General features: G+C 40.4%; 1 protein-coding gene across 1 annotated transcript; it reads left to right on the top strand.

The window, feature by feature from the left end:
* Positions 1–7,976: 7,976 nt before the first annotated feature.
* Positions 7,977–15,688, top strand: c7a (complement component 7a). The gene is made up of 18 exons (XM_037483483.2): positions 7,977–8,067; positions 8,176–8,237; positions 8,371–8,449; positions 8,593–8,734; positions 8,828–8,972; positions 9,047–9,185; positions 9,914–10,057; positions 10,174–10,417; positions 10,802–10,915; positions 11,016–11,182; positions 11,297–11,525; positions 11,742–11,913; positions 12,032–12,119; positions 12,392–12,524; positions 13,069–13,257; positions 13,422–13,521; positions 13,605–13,792; positions 13,882–15,688. Exons 1-18 carry the CDS (start codon positions 8,062–8,064, stop codon positions 14,085–14,087), a joined length of 2,547 nt encoding a protein of 848 aa, XP_037339380.2. The 5' UTR covers positions 7,977–8,061; the 3' UTR covers positions 14,088–15,688.
* Positions 15,689–16,155: the final 467 nt, after the last annotated feature.

The following is a 16,155-nucleotide window of genomic DNA, read 5'->3' as shown; positions in this document are numbered from 1 at the left end:
GGATGTTGATTTGCTTTACTTCCTGTGCTTTAAAAATGGGTTTTCACACTGATCCAATGCCCCGTTTTCTGGCTTATCGCCTCACCTGGGGTAGTTTGCTCACAGCATAGATGGTACATCTCAGCTAAATGTATCAGTACTCAAGTGACTTTCTTTTCAGGAGTTGTTGTAAAATAATGTAACTTAAACCACTCTAATTCTAGGCTGGTTAAAATAGCTTGCTGTTCTTTGTCCAAACATATACAAACGTTTTTTTTTATTATTATTATAGTATGCAGCCTTGGTCACATCACTGCAGGTGTTTCTAAGATTAAAAAATACAGACGGTGTTAAAAAAGTGTCATTACCATTTGCTTACTCAGTACATAGATAATAAATGCACCATCTTCAATATGTTTCTACAGCAGTAATGTCTGAATGCGCTTAATAGTGTCCTTTAAAGGCAACTTGCAGCTTAGACATTGCTCACATACCTTTGTGCATCGCTAATTACCTCACTCATTAAACCACTGAGATTTTGAGAGTGCAGCGTGGCTAAAATAAATCAATGTACCAATCAAGATGTGTACTTTATTCTTTGGCGCATCTCAAAAAAACAACCATCATAACAACATCGGCTAGTTTTGAAATTCCAAGAGAAGCAACAGCTGTCGCTACAAGTTAAAAAAATTAGGACAAATTGAAGTGCAATGAATACCACTAGTAATTTCTGATTCCAACGTGTCAAATGCATTGGATTTTGTGGTGGGTGCTGAGTCGTGATGGCCAAGCATAAAAATACAGTACGTCTGGGTATAAAAGTGTATCCACCGTCTGTGTGGGCGTCTATACTTACTGCTGTAGTGCAGTGTATATACAGGAGTCATCGTGAGATGTATCACAGAGTTGTGTCTTTCCAAAAAACAGGGAATAATGTTGCTTAACACTCACCCAGACTTATTTTTTTCTTAAGTCAGAAAAGGCTCAACGTCATAATGTGGAGTCAGTGGGTCTTGATGCAAAAGCCGTGATGTAACACATGGAAAATAATACAGTAAATGTTTAGTTTCATGTCTAGCCGTGAATCTTTGGTGTCTACCTTATCAGGTGTATTAATGTTTCTGAATGTTACTGAATCCCCAGATTTCTGTTTTTATCATTTCATTCAGTTTTATTATCGATGTCATTCTATACCCTGCAGGATGTCATTTAAGATGGGAAATTACTTTAAAATGGCATCCAGAAGGTTTATTGCAAGGTTTTGCTTCACTTTGCATGAAAACAATCCCATACGAGTGACACATGCGTCCGCACATGCTCAGTGTGGCATCTGCTGCTGAGAATGTATTCTGTAAGGACGTCGTTGTCTAGTTTGGTAACGTACAACCAGAACAGGAAACTCAACTCTTTGGATTTGTGAATGTATGTGCAAGTAACTTTGACATTTACAAAGAAAATACAAAATGATGGAGTGACTGAGTATCGGCTTGAAACTCCTGTTTTTGTATTTTATGCTTCAATGTGGAGCTCATGTTAAAGTTGTCGAGTTTCAACAGTTCTTCTTTCACTTCAATGTGGTTTCATGTTAAGATGTTTTATATATCGTGAACGGTTTGTACATATTGTAATTGCAAATAGTATGCTGCCGATGAACTGTAAATTATTTTAACTTTTGCAAAGTCATTGACAATAATTTCTTAACTTATACCTGAACTGAGCTATCATACCGCTTCTTCTATTCTTATTTTCCCTGAAGTGCAAGCATGAACATTATTCAACATTATTTTTTTTCTCTTTCGCCCATTAGTAATTCAGCAGTACTTCAGCACAATGTTCTCAAAAGCATGAGTGCATCTCAGCTGGAAATGCTTTTACACTTTAGGACCCATGTCCAAAGTGATCTGTTTTCTAAATGTTGCACTGCTAATACCCCCATACACACCAAGAATGAAAACAAGCCTTAGCAGGCTTGTGAATTTTGTTGTACGGACATGTGCGTCTTCCCTGGTCCCAACTGTTGTCTCTGCCTTCATGTTCTGGTGTGACAAGAACCATTTGCTGTTGTAAAAATCCAAAACTTTTTGTTCAAAGGTTACTCTGTTTTAAGTGGAAACGGCAAATTAAATCAATCAAATAAAGCATCTATGCCTAATGGGTGATTATGTAAAGGTTGTGGCTTGATAAGTGGTAATTGGGTTAGTTGCTTAAATGAAGAAACATTGTATAAATAAATTGGGATTTAGTTCAATCAGCTACTGGTAGAACATATATAAGGTAGATTTGCAGCTTTAAAGCTAAAATGGCAGTATTTCCTCCCCTATCTCTGAAGAGAAGCATCCCAAAATCATCCGGTTTCCAGGGAGATGAGGATGGAAGTGGGTGGGCAGTGGCACCCAGGGTGACCTTGCTGAGACTGTTTTGTGATTTAGCATCTGCCCTTCTGGAGCCAGGTGTTGCGCACAAAGAGGAAACAGGTATCCCAGATGCAGTGCCTCACTGTGTGTGCGCGTCTTCCCTCGATAGGATCAAGGTCTCACTGTTACTTTATAAAATAACAAACATCTGCTATTCTGGCCTTCTGTCATGTGACTCATAAACAATGCATGAGGCTGTTTTTAACAAACACTTAACTGAATATTAAAGTCCACATTTAGCATTTCCTGTAAATGCACAGTTGATTGATAATGGCTACGGTAATAGCTACAGTGCTGCTTTATTCCATTTCCTAATGGACAGTAGACCATTATTAATGCTGTGAAAGAAAAGTGAAAGGAAAAGGCACCATTATGTCCTTTGAGTTTGTGCAAATAGAAAATACAAAAATGCTTATCTATGAGTGCATGTGTTTGGGTCTTTCTTTGTCAATCTCTCCGACACACACGCACACACACACACACAAACACATACACAGGTGAATACATAGATGAGGAGGTAAAGGTGTGGGAGGTAGAGATGGATAATGGCATTCAGACAGTCTAAAGAGGGGCAATAAAGAGATGTTTCAGAAAAGTGTGAAGAGGAGGAGGAGGAGGAGGAGGAGGAGGAGTAATTTCACAAACCACTGTGTCTAGTTGTATGGCGTGCACCCCATGCAGGCTGCCAATTGAACTGCCTATACAAGCTACACAAAAATCTACAATATCATAGTGAGAGACAAAAATGCTTGGATTCACAGTAATTAAAAGTCAATAGAAGACAGAGCTTGGGATTGTAATCATTTATTTACTCAGTCAGACATGTCAGGAGGGAGGCTGAAAGCACCACTCACAGCAAGGGGACGGAGAAAAACAGTAGTTAATCGTGTCATTCTATTGGAAAGGGCCATTGAACAGAACTGACCAGTGGTTCTTTATTACTTTGTTCGTCAAAGAGCATTACTTTCATTTACATTTGCAATCTGTAAAGTCAAAGAATTAGGCATAGCCTGGCATTATGTCCTGTCTCTGTTCTAAATCAAAGCTTTCCCTATGCCCTTTCAGAGCTTATATCAGTATACCAGCAGATTATTTGCCTATTTGTATGTCAATTATCTGTTTTAATGTAATCGTATTTTATTACGCTTCGAATGAAATCATTGTGGGGGGGTTGGGTACTTTATGTTAATTAACCAGGTTTCACATATTCATAATACTTACTTTTTTTTACATTTTTAGAAAATGCTTCAGAAAACGCCAGCCTTTGATGAAAAAAAGGAAAATGCAGTTTTTGTGTCATATTTGTCTTATACATACAGTAGAGAATTGTTTTTAACTTGCAAATGAAGGAAGATCTAATCCTGCTTCATTTTGAAATGGACAAATTTGTGTATATATATATATATACAGTATATTGTATATATACTACTATATATACTTAGTGCATTCACTAAGTCTGTCTCAGTCAGAGTCTTCCCGGGCAGATGGCGGTCAGAGATGCCCTCTGAACACCACGAGGCTCCTGGAAGCAGCCCTGATGCAGGGCGCTCTCAGGTGGCTTATTGTTCAGGGACTTGGGTCACTGCTCTACAGAAGCAAGGCATTTAGTATCGGGGGTTAATTTAAAAAATACCGAAAATCTGTTTTTTTGTAATTATCCAATGTAGAATGTACTGTACTTATCTCTTTATCGTCTATTTTGACCTGAGGTGACAATATCTAAATGTTTTCTCAAAATGTTGATCAAAACTTGAACTAGAACAATATTGTGTATTAATTATTTTGCACAAATGTAGTAAGTTGCAGTGCAGATTTGTCTGTTTAGCATTTTACACACCACTTTACTTTATTTTATCATCAAAGCGACAGCGAGGGAGTACTGTAAATGTTTGTGGCTTCAAGAGTCAATACTTTTCAACAGTCTCCAATTATGAATCCAAAAATGAAACGCTTTTGGCTTTAACACGCATAAGCCCGACTAGTATATGCTACCAATCCTTGCTTTGGGGACATAGGTCTGTCTTGGTAAGGCACTGGTAAGAACAAATGACACGACTTTTCTCTAAAGAAAGTTTGCTCTGAAGTTGCTAGACCTGGAAAATGGCTCTTGAATGAGATACTTACCTTGAGGGAGCTTCATTTTTTTTTGTAAATGTAGTGATGGGGATTGTTGGCAAATGGTTTTAGCTTTTCTCTCTGTTTGATACCTCTGCTGTGAAGTGTCAGAAAATCTATCCGCTTTTCCAAAAGGAAATTACCACGGTAGTAAAACCAAGCCCATTTGACATTCTAAATTTATGGGCAGGATAACACTGTCTTTGTGTCATTTCACAAAATGATAGGTCGCAGGAATTAACACTCACCAACACAACCTCACCTAATGCTGCTGAAAAAAAATTTAATTGGAACACATAAACTCAGTTTGTGATGTATATGCACATTGTGGCCTCCTGTCTGGCAATGAGAGCAGATATATACCCATAATTATGGGGCGCCGCTTGTAAAATGTTGCACCTTCTAAAATCCTGCGCAGTTTTCGTACATTTAGCATTATCACATGAATAAAAAAATCAGGACAATATTCACACTTTTTCAAACATTTAGAGACAAAATCATGTTAATACATGCAACAACTTTTCCAAGTACAATGTTTGGCAGTAACACAAAGTTGTTAAATAACAAATATTAAATGTAAATGTTAAATGTTATATATAAATGTTAAATGTAAATGTTAAATATAAATATAAATGTTGAGTTTAAATGTCAGACATGACGACTGACAATTACAATACTTACAGTAATAGTAATTCATGCAGCAAGCCAAGATTGCAAGTCCGTATGAATTAGCTCTTGTTATAGAGCAGCTGATGCTGATTTCATCTAAAAAATGAAAAAAAACACTTTCTCATTAAATAGTCTGTTAAGGTATGTTTCTCTGCACATCTGGTTGTCAAACTTCTTCATACAGACTCTCTTGCTCTTTGTCTCTTAACATGCGGACAAATCATTAGGATCACAACTTTATCATCTAATAGTTCCTAATTAAATGCCATTTTACTCCATGATTCCATGAATTTTCTCAGCCTTGAATCACTTCTCAGCCATGAAGAGGAAGGTGATTCTCAAATCTCTATTGCTCTCTGCTGTTTCCTAGACTGTACTACATCTCAATACTCACAGGCATGTGCTTCCGTGTTAGTTTTTGTTCATACAGGCTTTCAGAAATGCCAATGCACATTGATTTTAGAAAAATGTTATGAACTGTATGTAAAAAAAGAAGACATCTGCTAAATATCCCTGTAGATGTTCAAACTTGTCTGCTTGAACGCTACACTCTGCATTTTTCCAACAAGAATTTTGCTGACAATTTCCCTTTTTTGCATATAAATAGTGAAATTTATAACAAGGTCAAGGATGCAATGCACTAGGCGCAGGTCAAGCTACTGGCATCCTTATTAGCTGGCTGCCCCGGATGGAGATAAAGGTAAGGCGTAAGATGTTGCACGTTAAAAAGGCTTTTAAAAACTAGAAGCTCTCATCCTCTTTTAGATATCTCAAAAGATTATAAAAACACCAGAGATCCTGACAGTGGACCAGGTAAGGGAGTGATGAGTGGGGGGGGGTTCTGTTCAAAGCAATCTGCAAGCTCACCGCTAGATGTCCCTCGATCCTACACAGTGGACCTAACTCCATTGGAAGTGTGTGACCCCACTGACCACATATCTTCTGGACATTGTAACGCCGAAATGGCATTAATCAGCCGGAGAAGCCAACATCCTGGTGATTACTACATTTGCAGATAATTAGTTAATTGTGTCCTTGCTTCATTAAATGATTGAAATGTGCATCATTGCAAACCATAAGAAGAGCCTTTAACATGTCATCTTTATTACAAAGCATCTGCATCTCCTCTGGCATTGATGAACAACAAAGCGTTAAGTGTCTGGAGAGGAAGAAACCAACACTGCAGGGAACAATTGTTGACTTTGTGGATGTGAGGCTCCTAGAACAAGGTTATTCATACACTACATTACTCAAAATGCAAAAGTAACCCTAACCCTAAATGTGACAAAGGTTACTCTGCAATAGGATCAATATATTTTTTTAATTATCAAAGTATTATGAAATAAAAAGTTCTAAACATTAACAAGAATATCAATGTGTTTTTGGGGGTCAAAAGTCACAAGAAAGGAATAAAAGTATCATGGTGTAATCATCTCAAAGGTTATAAAAGCTTGTATCCTAATTGATCAAAAAAAGTCATAATGCAATGTGTCATAAAGTTATTAAAAGTCATATCGTTTGGCACCAAAAAAAATCAAGGTCAGAGTGTACTTTTCTACACATTATCATTTACCTTTAACTGTTCAGCTTTGTTGTCCTTGTTCCAAGCTGTATTGTCTATTTCTGTACACACAAGAAAAACTTCCAATAAAGTTGATTCTGTTTCTGTCTACGTCGGCTTAAAAGTTGAGGATGACCTTTGAAAAAAGCAATAACTTTTAAGCTATCATGTGTAATGTACCACGAGAAGTCCCAGATGTGCTGATTGGGTTGAAATGACATTTCCTTCACCTTCACCATGGATGGGTTCAATGCACAGCAGACAGTTTGACGTGCCATATTAGGAAAAACATTTTTTGCTGGTGCCCCTTTCTCTGCAGCCTAGTGAATCAGAATTGTTTTCTTCATACACTCACACAGAAACTTCATAGCTATCGTGTCTTTGAGATTGTTTTTACAATCATTGAGAAACAGCTGGTGTGTTCTATGGTTATAAGTCTGTTTTCTATTTTGCGAGGATATTGTGGCTGCACCCTGTGCTAAGCACCACACAAGAACATTGTTAATGGTTTTTAGAAAGCTTTTTTTTTTGCTTCTGCTATCCCAGAGGGGATGTGGGGAATGATGAATAGCGTTTATTGTGACAGCCTAATACATGTTTCTCTATTGGGAATGTGATGAGACGGCAAAACGCATGTCTCAGAGAGCCACGTATACTGAGATGTGGACATTAAATGCAAAAGCCTAACTCAGTTCTCAGAGAGGGAATGGAGAGGTAGTTGTGGAGCAGTAACGTATTAGTACGTAGTGTGTGTGACAGTCCCGGAAATGAAACTTTATTTTCTATGGGAAGAAGAACCACCGCTGAGCATCGTCTGTTGGGGAATGTTGGGAAAACTTAAATAATGTTTCGCCTTCGAAATAACTCAGATGAGAGAGAGTCTGCTCTCTCTCTCTTTCTCTCTTTCTCTGGCCAGATGTGTTTGGGGTCAACTGATAGTCAAGATGTTTGTTCGTCAATGTCCAAATAATCTCGTGGTGCCTGAGGTGGAGAACATGATTGTCTCAGTATGAATAATAAACTAAATAGTAACCTTTTCCTAACTGTCTGAAGAGGAACAGCAGATAGAGATTCATTGGTTGGTTTTGTGTTTTTGAGTTTCGCAACAAGCTTTTTGGCAGGAATATCCACAAAAATGTCTTTTTTACTCTGGTCTAAAGCAAATACTCCCTGCCCCCCCCCCCCCCCGTCCACACACACATGAAATTATGAAACCCAAGGGATTCCAAGGAATGTTCCTGAAAGAGTTTGCCTCCCTAACTTGAACAAAACTGAGCTGCTCCAAACCATCTTCAAGACTGTGTTTGCTGCTCTTCCCTCACCATGAAGGCAAGTAGGCTTTACACTCAGTTACTTTGTGCCCTCAAGTTTTGCTGCTAAAACCTTTCTCCTCTCTTGCCTTCCTCCCTCCTTTCTCCTCCTCTTCCTCCTCTTCAGAGCATTGCACGACTCTGTTCGGCAGCCCTTCCATGGCTGCTATTCCTTTTCACTCCCCAAGGGTAAATATGTTAATGCTCGACTGTTTCAGCTTTATCAACAATATAAATGACACAAACGATAACAATCCGGTTTCATTACGCTACACATTTGTTTTCACTTATTGAAGCACCTGATTTAAATTTCATTTCCAAGGTTTTGTTACCAAAGAGTTCATTGCCAGTGGGGGCCTTATGGTGAATGGTCAGAATGTGACGGCTGCACCAAATCAATGGTGAGGACGATTACTTCTAGAACTGAAGAGTGTTCCTCTGTCTCTGTAATTATTAGACCACACAACTTAGAGTAGTTAAAGAACACATTTTGCATGCTTGTTAATTCAATATATTTTAAGTTTCGTTGTCACGTGTGTCGCAGACGAGAAGCCGAGCGATGGCCGACTACGCTCAGTTTGGAGGGAACCCCTGCGCTGGGGAGCGGACTGAGACCAGGCCCTGTGAAACCACACAAGGCTGCCCTCTAGACGACGGGTGTGGAGACAGGTATCGCTGTCGCTCAGGTTAGAAGATGAACCATGGCTCCCTTCCGTGTTCACACAGATGGGAATATGAATCTCAGGGCCGTTTGTCTTGTTTTTTTCCTTCCCCACAAGGGAAGTGCATCAGCAAGTCGCTGTTGTGTAACGGCGATCAGGACTGCGAGGAAGACGGAGATGACGAACGTGGCTGTGACGCGGAAAAACACATTGTGTGTCAAAAGTCAGTTCCCCCGCCTAACATTGAACTGCTTGGACTCGGGTAAGTGACATGTTGCTGCACCAACACAAAAGCAGGAGCCATATGCGTAACGTTGGGATGTATATAACCTGCAGGTTTGACGTGGTGTCAGGGAAGCAGAGGGCCCCTGTCATCAACACAAAGAGCTTCGGGGGACAGTGCCGCGTCATCTTCAGCGGCGTCCACAGTGCTCTCTACCGATTGCCGCTTAGTACCACCCAGTTCAGCTTTATGGTTGGTCACATCTAGAACTGCAATGTTTTATCGACAGTTCTCTTGGAGGTGTCTCGCTGTGAAGGTACCCTGTAGGCATTTGGCAGCTGCCTTGACATTTCTCCGGATCATTAAAGCCTATCAACTGTTTAAAATATTTTCTACTTACGGCTTCTTCACCCCTTCCTCGGTGCATTTGATGCATTTTGTGATCTGGTTCATTTGGGGCGGCTTCCTAACTAAAGTTGAGGAAAGAATGTGGTGATGATTGAGTCTTCAGGGACAATAGAGACAAAGACTTGACTTGTAGCTGGTTTAAAAGACGAGAGGTAAGTTGATCCAACCCTCAAAGACCCCAGTTACACCTGGTACTAACATACCATATTATGATCTGACGTAACTATGCATTACACCTGGTGTTAATGAGCTCGTTAGTGATCAATTATCTGGGCTTGGATGACAAAGACTATGCATTCAAATTAAGCAATGCAATGCCACAAATGGGCATCAGTTAGTTCTGAATCAGCTTTGAATTGTTCAATTGAAAAAACAGATACTTTGCTTATCGCATATAACAATATGCAGATTGAAGAAGGCAGTATTGTGGTTATTATGTAAGACCTTCGGTTAATGCTCACAATTTAGTAGTAAAATCATTGCTTACTAACGTTCATGTTTCATTTCATTTTCCTGTGATTGGTTGAATTGATATTATTAAATTAACATTTTGAAACCTGTGCTGTCCTCAGGTTAAAGCTCAGAGTGACTTCTCAGATGAGATGTACACCAGTGAATGGAAATATGCGAAGGACATTGTCAACAGAGAGAAAGTGACCGGCACCACGACAGGACACAACAACTACGACTTTCACCAGACACAATCACAGACCCAGGTGTGTGTTGAACTTTTTGTCACCCTAGATCCCAGTGGTCATTTGTGGGATTGAAAAGGGAAAATCTAATTTGAAAATTTGAAAAACAGCATACTCACTTATTTTATTCCTTGTAGACCCACAAGCTGTTGGTTCTGAAGAGTGACATAGAGGTCGCTCAGTTCCAGAGCAACTCCCACCAGTACCTCCCGTTGTCCGGGGAGTTCTGGAAGGCACTGGTTGAACTCCCATCGGTCTACGACTATGCCGCCTATAGGAAGGTTCTGAAGATGTTTGGAACACACTACCTGTCGGAAGGAAGCCTCGGAGGCTCCTTAGAGATCATCGCCAAGATTGATGCGGAAACTCACAAACAGACGGGTGAGGATTGTCGGGTCAGGAATGAAAGAATCGTCAACCTTCTGAAAGATTCAGCATTATGTATTATTAAGAAACATACATTTCCAGCAAGGGACGCAAGGCACAGGGATAAAGTATCTTTAACCTCAGATAGCGTTGGTTGCTGATCAGATGTATTCTAATTGTGTATACTTGCATCGTTTTAATTTGTAAATCACATCGAATTTATAAATAATAAATATGCGTTTTTAAATGGGCTGAATGCAGCCATGTGGTTGCATGGAAATGTATAAATATATCAGTTTTTTTCGTCATTCTGAACATCCAATGGATGAAATTGAACAGCACTGCTTCAATCCTGCTGTTAACGCTGCCTTTTGTTTGTCTTTTTCCTTGGATTCCAAGAGGACACACTACATGACTTTGACGAATGTACAAGGACTAAACGTTGGTTTCTTATATTCCCCATCCATCATGTGGACTGCAAGAAAGACAGACGTTGGACGCCAATAAGATCAGGTCAAATGTTATGGCGAATACAACTAACTAACTAACTAACCAATGAGGTCCTTTGCCATTTATGAATCATCCTATTTCTTGGCGAACCTTTTCAAAATAGGTTCTTCCAGCTCCAATTCTGTGAAAAAAGTGAATGTGGTTGGAGGAGGCATCCAACATATCGCAGCACTGGAGGGCATGGAGCTCGCTAATCCGGACAGGAACTGGGAAATGTTCTCAAACTGGGCAGAGTCTGTTCGATCATTTCCAAAAGTGACAAAACAAACGGTGAGGGTAGACTGAAATAAGCACTTTTGAACTATAAAACCATGAAAGTAATCCACATACATGCATCTTTATCGAATAGCGACACTGCAACGCTGCATCTCTCTTGTTTTGCAGCTGCGGCCGGTGTCAGAGCTGGTGAAAGAGGTTCAGTGTGCTGGGGTGAAGAGACTCTACCTTCGCAATGCCATAGAGCAGTACCTCACTGAGAGCGACACCTGCCACTGCCGGCCCTGCAGCAACAATGGCCTGGTTGTCATGGATGGAGATGAATGCAAATGCATCTGTAAGCCTGGCACATCAGGACTGGGCTGTGAGCAGGGAATCGAAGCGCAGGGTCAGCCGGGTGGGTTTTACATTTTTTTTTGACAGGTTCTTTACAACTCCTGTCCCTTTGGTCTCAATGTGGTTTGATATGTTTAAAGGACTGATTTTACAGTTTGATAAAAAGGCTGATTCAATTCTTTCCCGGTTAGATGAGGTAATTAATAGAAAATCACACCGACAGCAATATATTCCGCACTTTGTCCCACGCTCTTCTTTTCTGTTTCTTCCCATCAAGGAGTGATCCACGGCAGTTGGACCTGCTGGTCCGCTTGGTCATTGTGCTCTGGGGGTCGAAGATCAAGAAGACGTACTTGCTCTAATCCCCCCCCCCGGAACGGGGGGCAGCATTGTATCGGAGAACCCACTGAGGCGTCTGACTGTGAAGACCAAGACCTCCAATACCTAAAGTCAGATTCATTTTAAGTTTAACACTATTGTAACCCGGGTTCACTGCCTTGATGGAAATTTCCCAACATCCAACATCAACTCTACACAATATCTTGAATTTGTATTATTTGTCTACAGAACCATGGAGCCTAATTGCTTTGACCAAACTCTCCCAGCAAGTCAGACGTGTGAAAATCCACCTCCTCTAATCAACGGCTACATCCGGGTGAAGATTAAACCAAACATGAACTTACCATTCATTGCATAACAAACCATTGCAGAGATCAAATACTGTCATCATCACACTCATTCGTTTTTTAACACTTTTACAGGGTTAGTGAGACTAAGCAGGGCAGAGTTTAGCGCTACTCTAAGAAATGATGCAGCTTTTTAAAGCATATTTGAGACACAACATAAAAACAACAATACTAATGTGGGAAATATTTTTGTGAATGTAAAACTACTGTAAAACCCTTCTTGTGTCCATTTGCTCCGCAGGTACCTCTGGACATTTACATTGTGGGTAGTAGAGTTGAGTACACCTGCACAGACAGATTTTATCTCGTTGGTGCCAGCATCCTAGAATGCACTGCTAATCAAACCTGGTCTACCAGCCCTGGACTTTGCACAGGTGAGTAACTATAATAAAGCTAAGCATATTGTAATCCGAGTTGAATTGTGGATGTATCAGTGTCGGAGCCGGCGCTCCAGTCATTCCTGTTTGTGTGGTCCCAGTATTTAGGGCAGCACAAACCATCCTACGCCCTATTCAGTGTATTAAGAGCGGCAGGGGCAACTTAGTTCTTAAACACCATGCAGTATAAAGGGCTCCCGGCGACCCGGGTGGTATGTAGTTTAACATGACAGAGCCATGGTTTGACTTTGCAGGGGTCAAACAGACAAGCGGTGGACACCATGCATACCAAATTACGCAAGTCATCATTAAGCGCACAGAATCATTCCGATTTTAGGTACATCACAACATTGCATTCCCACCCTGGACATCAGTTTTGTGTTGTTCCAGTGTTCACACAGCCTGAAATGGAGCTTGACATGATGTCCAAGATGTCAGTGGGCAAAGTGAGAAACACAGAACAGAAAAAAAGGGTTGTTTAACGGCCAGGTGTGTTGCCTTGTATACTGTGTGCTTTGCAAATTTGGGGCTTTTCTTTAAGTCTCCAGGTGCACCGCACTGTCCCTCTCTGATGACGTCACAGCCTCTCCTTCACAGCAGAACTATGGCATAGGGGAGAGAGTCACCTTGTCCTGTCCAGAAGGCAGACAGCTATTAGGGGAACCAACGATTATATGTGACTCCAGTCTGCATTTTTCCCCAGACCCATCAGACATCAAATGCAGCCCAGGTACATTTTACTTCAAGGTTTATATGCTTTGAAGTCATCCAACAGACTGTATATGCAGTATGTGACTGTGGTATATTGTACTCCACTTTTTCGTAAACTGTATTTATTTTGTTGCATGCATGGATGTCAGCAATGTGGGGGAGTGATTCTTATGTATTCCACAGTCACAACACCCGAAGTAGACCGCTCTTTGGTCGTGCAATGTGAACCGTGGGAGAAGCTTCACAAAGGAAAATGTGTTTGCAAAATGCCTTTTGAGTGCAGGTAGTTGAATTGAACGGACTTTATTAAATTCTATTGTTTCTGTGGTTACTGTGTTTGATGAAGTTTTTTTTTGTTATCACCAGTTCATCTTTGGAGGTATGCGCCACTAATCCTGTGAGTAGAAAGTCAGTCCTTCTGAATGTCTGCAAAATGCATGCCCTGCTGTGTATGGGGAGCGTCCATACCGTAGCGGAGGATGCCTCATGCAAGTGGCCGCAGCCCAGCAGCAAAACGGGCTGCACAAACTGCCACATGTGGGAGACCTGTGACGGTAGGGACATCGAACAGTTTCAATCCGTTAACGTAAGTATCTGCAGCTTTTCGTTACTGATCCCATTCCTCTTCTCGCCACTCTTTCAGATCAAACCAACGCGTGTCGCTGCAAGGACTCAGCAGATTGCTTGAGCCCAGGTATAAATGTGTGTGTGAGAATTGGGGAGAACTTAACCTCAGTGACTCAGAGCATGAGCGAGTGTGAAACGGGACTTCGCCGATGTAAGGGAGAAAAGGTGTCAGTCGTCAGTATCCAGCCTTGTACTGCTGAAGATGCGGGATTGACCACATGACTTCCCTTACACATTCATTCACTTTTACACTCTCCTCGTAGGGCTGCACGGTGGTGTGGGCGATAGCATGTTGTTTCAATGCTCCATGTTCCAAAGGCATGTAGTAGAGGTAAAATGGTCACTCTAAAATGCCAGATTGAATGCCTGTCTCTCTCTCTGTCAGCCCCACGAGGATAAGCTATATAGAAGATGATGATATTTCTTCAGTGAATATGTATTTCATTATATGTAACTTCACCAGATGGTTATGCATATATAAAACCATATTGTAAAACTGTATCACAGCAACAAATAAATAGAAAAATGGACCTGCTGAAAATGTATTCCGACTAGTTAGCCGTATGTGTATCTGAACCTGTGTGACACCCGCTTCTTGATGTCATGAAAAAGTAATAATATTGTATGTCACAACAATTTTTAAAATGGTCACACCATAATCCTATTTTATCATCAAATTTATTTGACGCTAATCCTAACTCTTGAAGGTCATTTGGCTAAATGTTTGTGTTGAAACGATCTATCACTTCACCATTACAAAAACAGCAAACTCTAAGCAGTTAAATCCTGTCTGAGATCTGAAGGTTTAACCTTTTACTCTCATTTTCACTCCATTTCTCCAGCCTTCTGTAAAGAGTGACAAACGCTGCTTGTTATGAATGAAAGCAAATCTGGTTTATTTGCCATTCTGTCTCGACAAAATAAATACAGTACATTTTGGGGTGTTAATCCCAAAATACAAATTACCACCCTTTAACCATTACCTTATGTGAACTCAAAGTGTAGGAGCCATAGATGTTTTCTTTATATTATTTGCTTTTTATAAATGTTACATTTTGTGGGTTGTTGGTTTGTTTTGATTTATGTTTTGTTTATTGATTGTCATGAGACATGGGTACACAAAGACGCTAACAGTGAAACGTTGTCGCTGAATCTCTTGGAATTGATCATCGTATTCTACTACGTGAAGAAGATGGTCACGTTGTTCCTGACGTCATCGCGCATCTACTGAGCCACGAGACGATTGGAGAAGCTGATTCTACGTACCTGTGGGCGCCTGCTTTGATTCATTCCTCATTTGCTTCCTGAAAAGCTTCCGAGAGTAACTAGGTCTACTACGACGTCTTCGTCAAAGCCCTAACCGCTGGAATCAAAGGTATTGACAAAGTTGACTATCAGTGTGGTGAAAACGGCATTCGGCGTCTTCAACGTTAACGCCCCCTGTTGGATTAAATGCGTCTTCGTAGCCTCGTCGCTGGAGTTGAGGTATAAAGACTCTTTGACTGAATCGTATGGGATCATAAGATCATACTTTTAAATTTCGTGGTCTCTCTTATGAACATTTCAAGTGCCTGTTCGGCCTACTGTGGATTATGGACATTGCTGCATATTACTGATGGTGTTTCCCCTATGAACATTTCGATTTTCCTGCTGCTGTGAATTAATAACGTGGTGAACTGCTGTTTGCTTACAGTCTGATTAATGTCATTTTCTGCCGTTGCTTTTGAGTGTTTGAACTTTATGGTGTTCCGGTAATCGATGAATGGTCATTTACTTGAATTAAAAATGAATACTGAAGGGGTAAATGACTGTCAAAATGGAGGTTTAGAAAGGAGACAAGTTAAACCTACTGCCAAAGCATTAGCACTTAAAATTGAAGGTATTCAAAAGGAAAGACAAACAAAAATCAAGAAACTAGAAGGTTAATGGACATAATAAATAACCTTATGGTAAACCAAAATGAACAAAATATAAAGGCCATACAGTCTCATCTTGAAAATTGTCATGTGCTTTTTAAAGAAAATCCTGATTTCCTGACTTCTGCTATACAACTGGACGATGTGAAACCAAGTGACAGCGTTTCAAATATTTCAGAACAATCCAAAACTATCTAACACTTCATCCACCCGCTCAGCACACATTAAAGCTGAAGCAGAAATGGCTGCACTCATGGTTCGTCAGAAACTATTGCAAGATAAGCATGCATTGGAAGCGGAAGAACAACTACTCAGAGAAAGGAAGGAAAAGTTGGCTTTGGAAATGGATATTGCTGCATTCACTGCCAAATTGA

The sequence above is a fragment of the Pungitius pungitius genome, chromosome 5 (genome assembly GCF_949316345.1).
Source record: "Pungitius pungitius chromosome 5, fPunPun2.1, whole genome shotgun sequence".
Classification (NCBI taxonomy): Eukaryota; Metazoa; Chordata; class Actinopteri; order Perciformes; family Gasterosteidae; genus Pungitius; species Pungitius pungitius.
The sequence above is the reverse complement of the archived record's forward strand: the minus strand, read 5'-3'. Positions and strand labels throughout refer to the sequence as shown.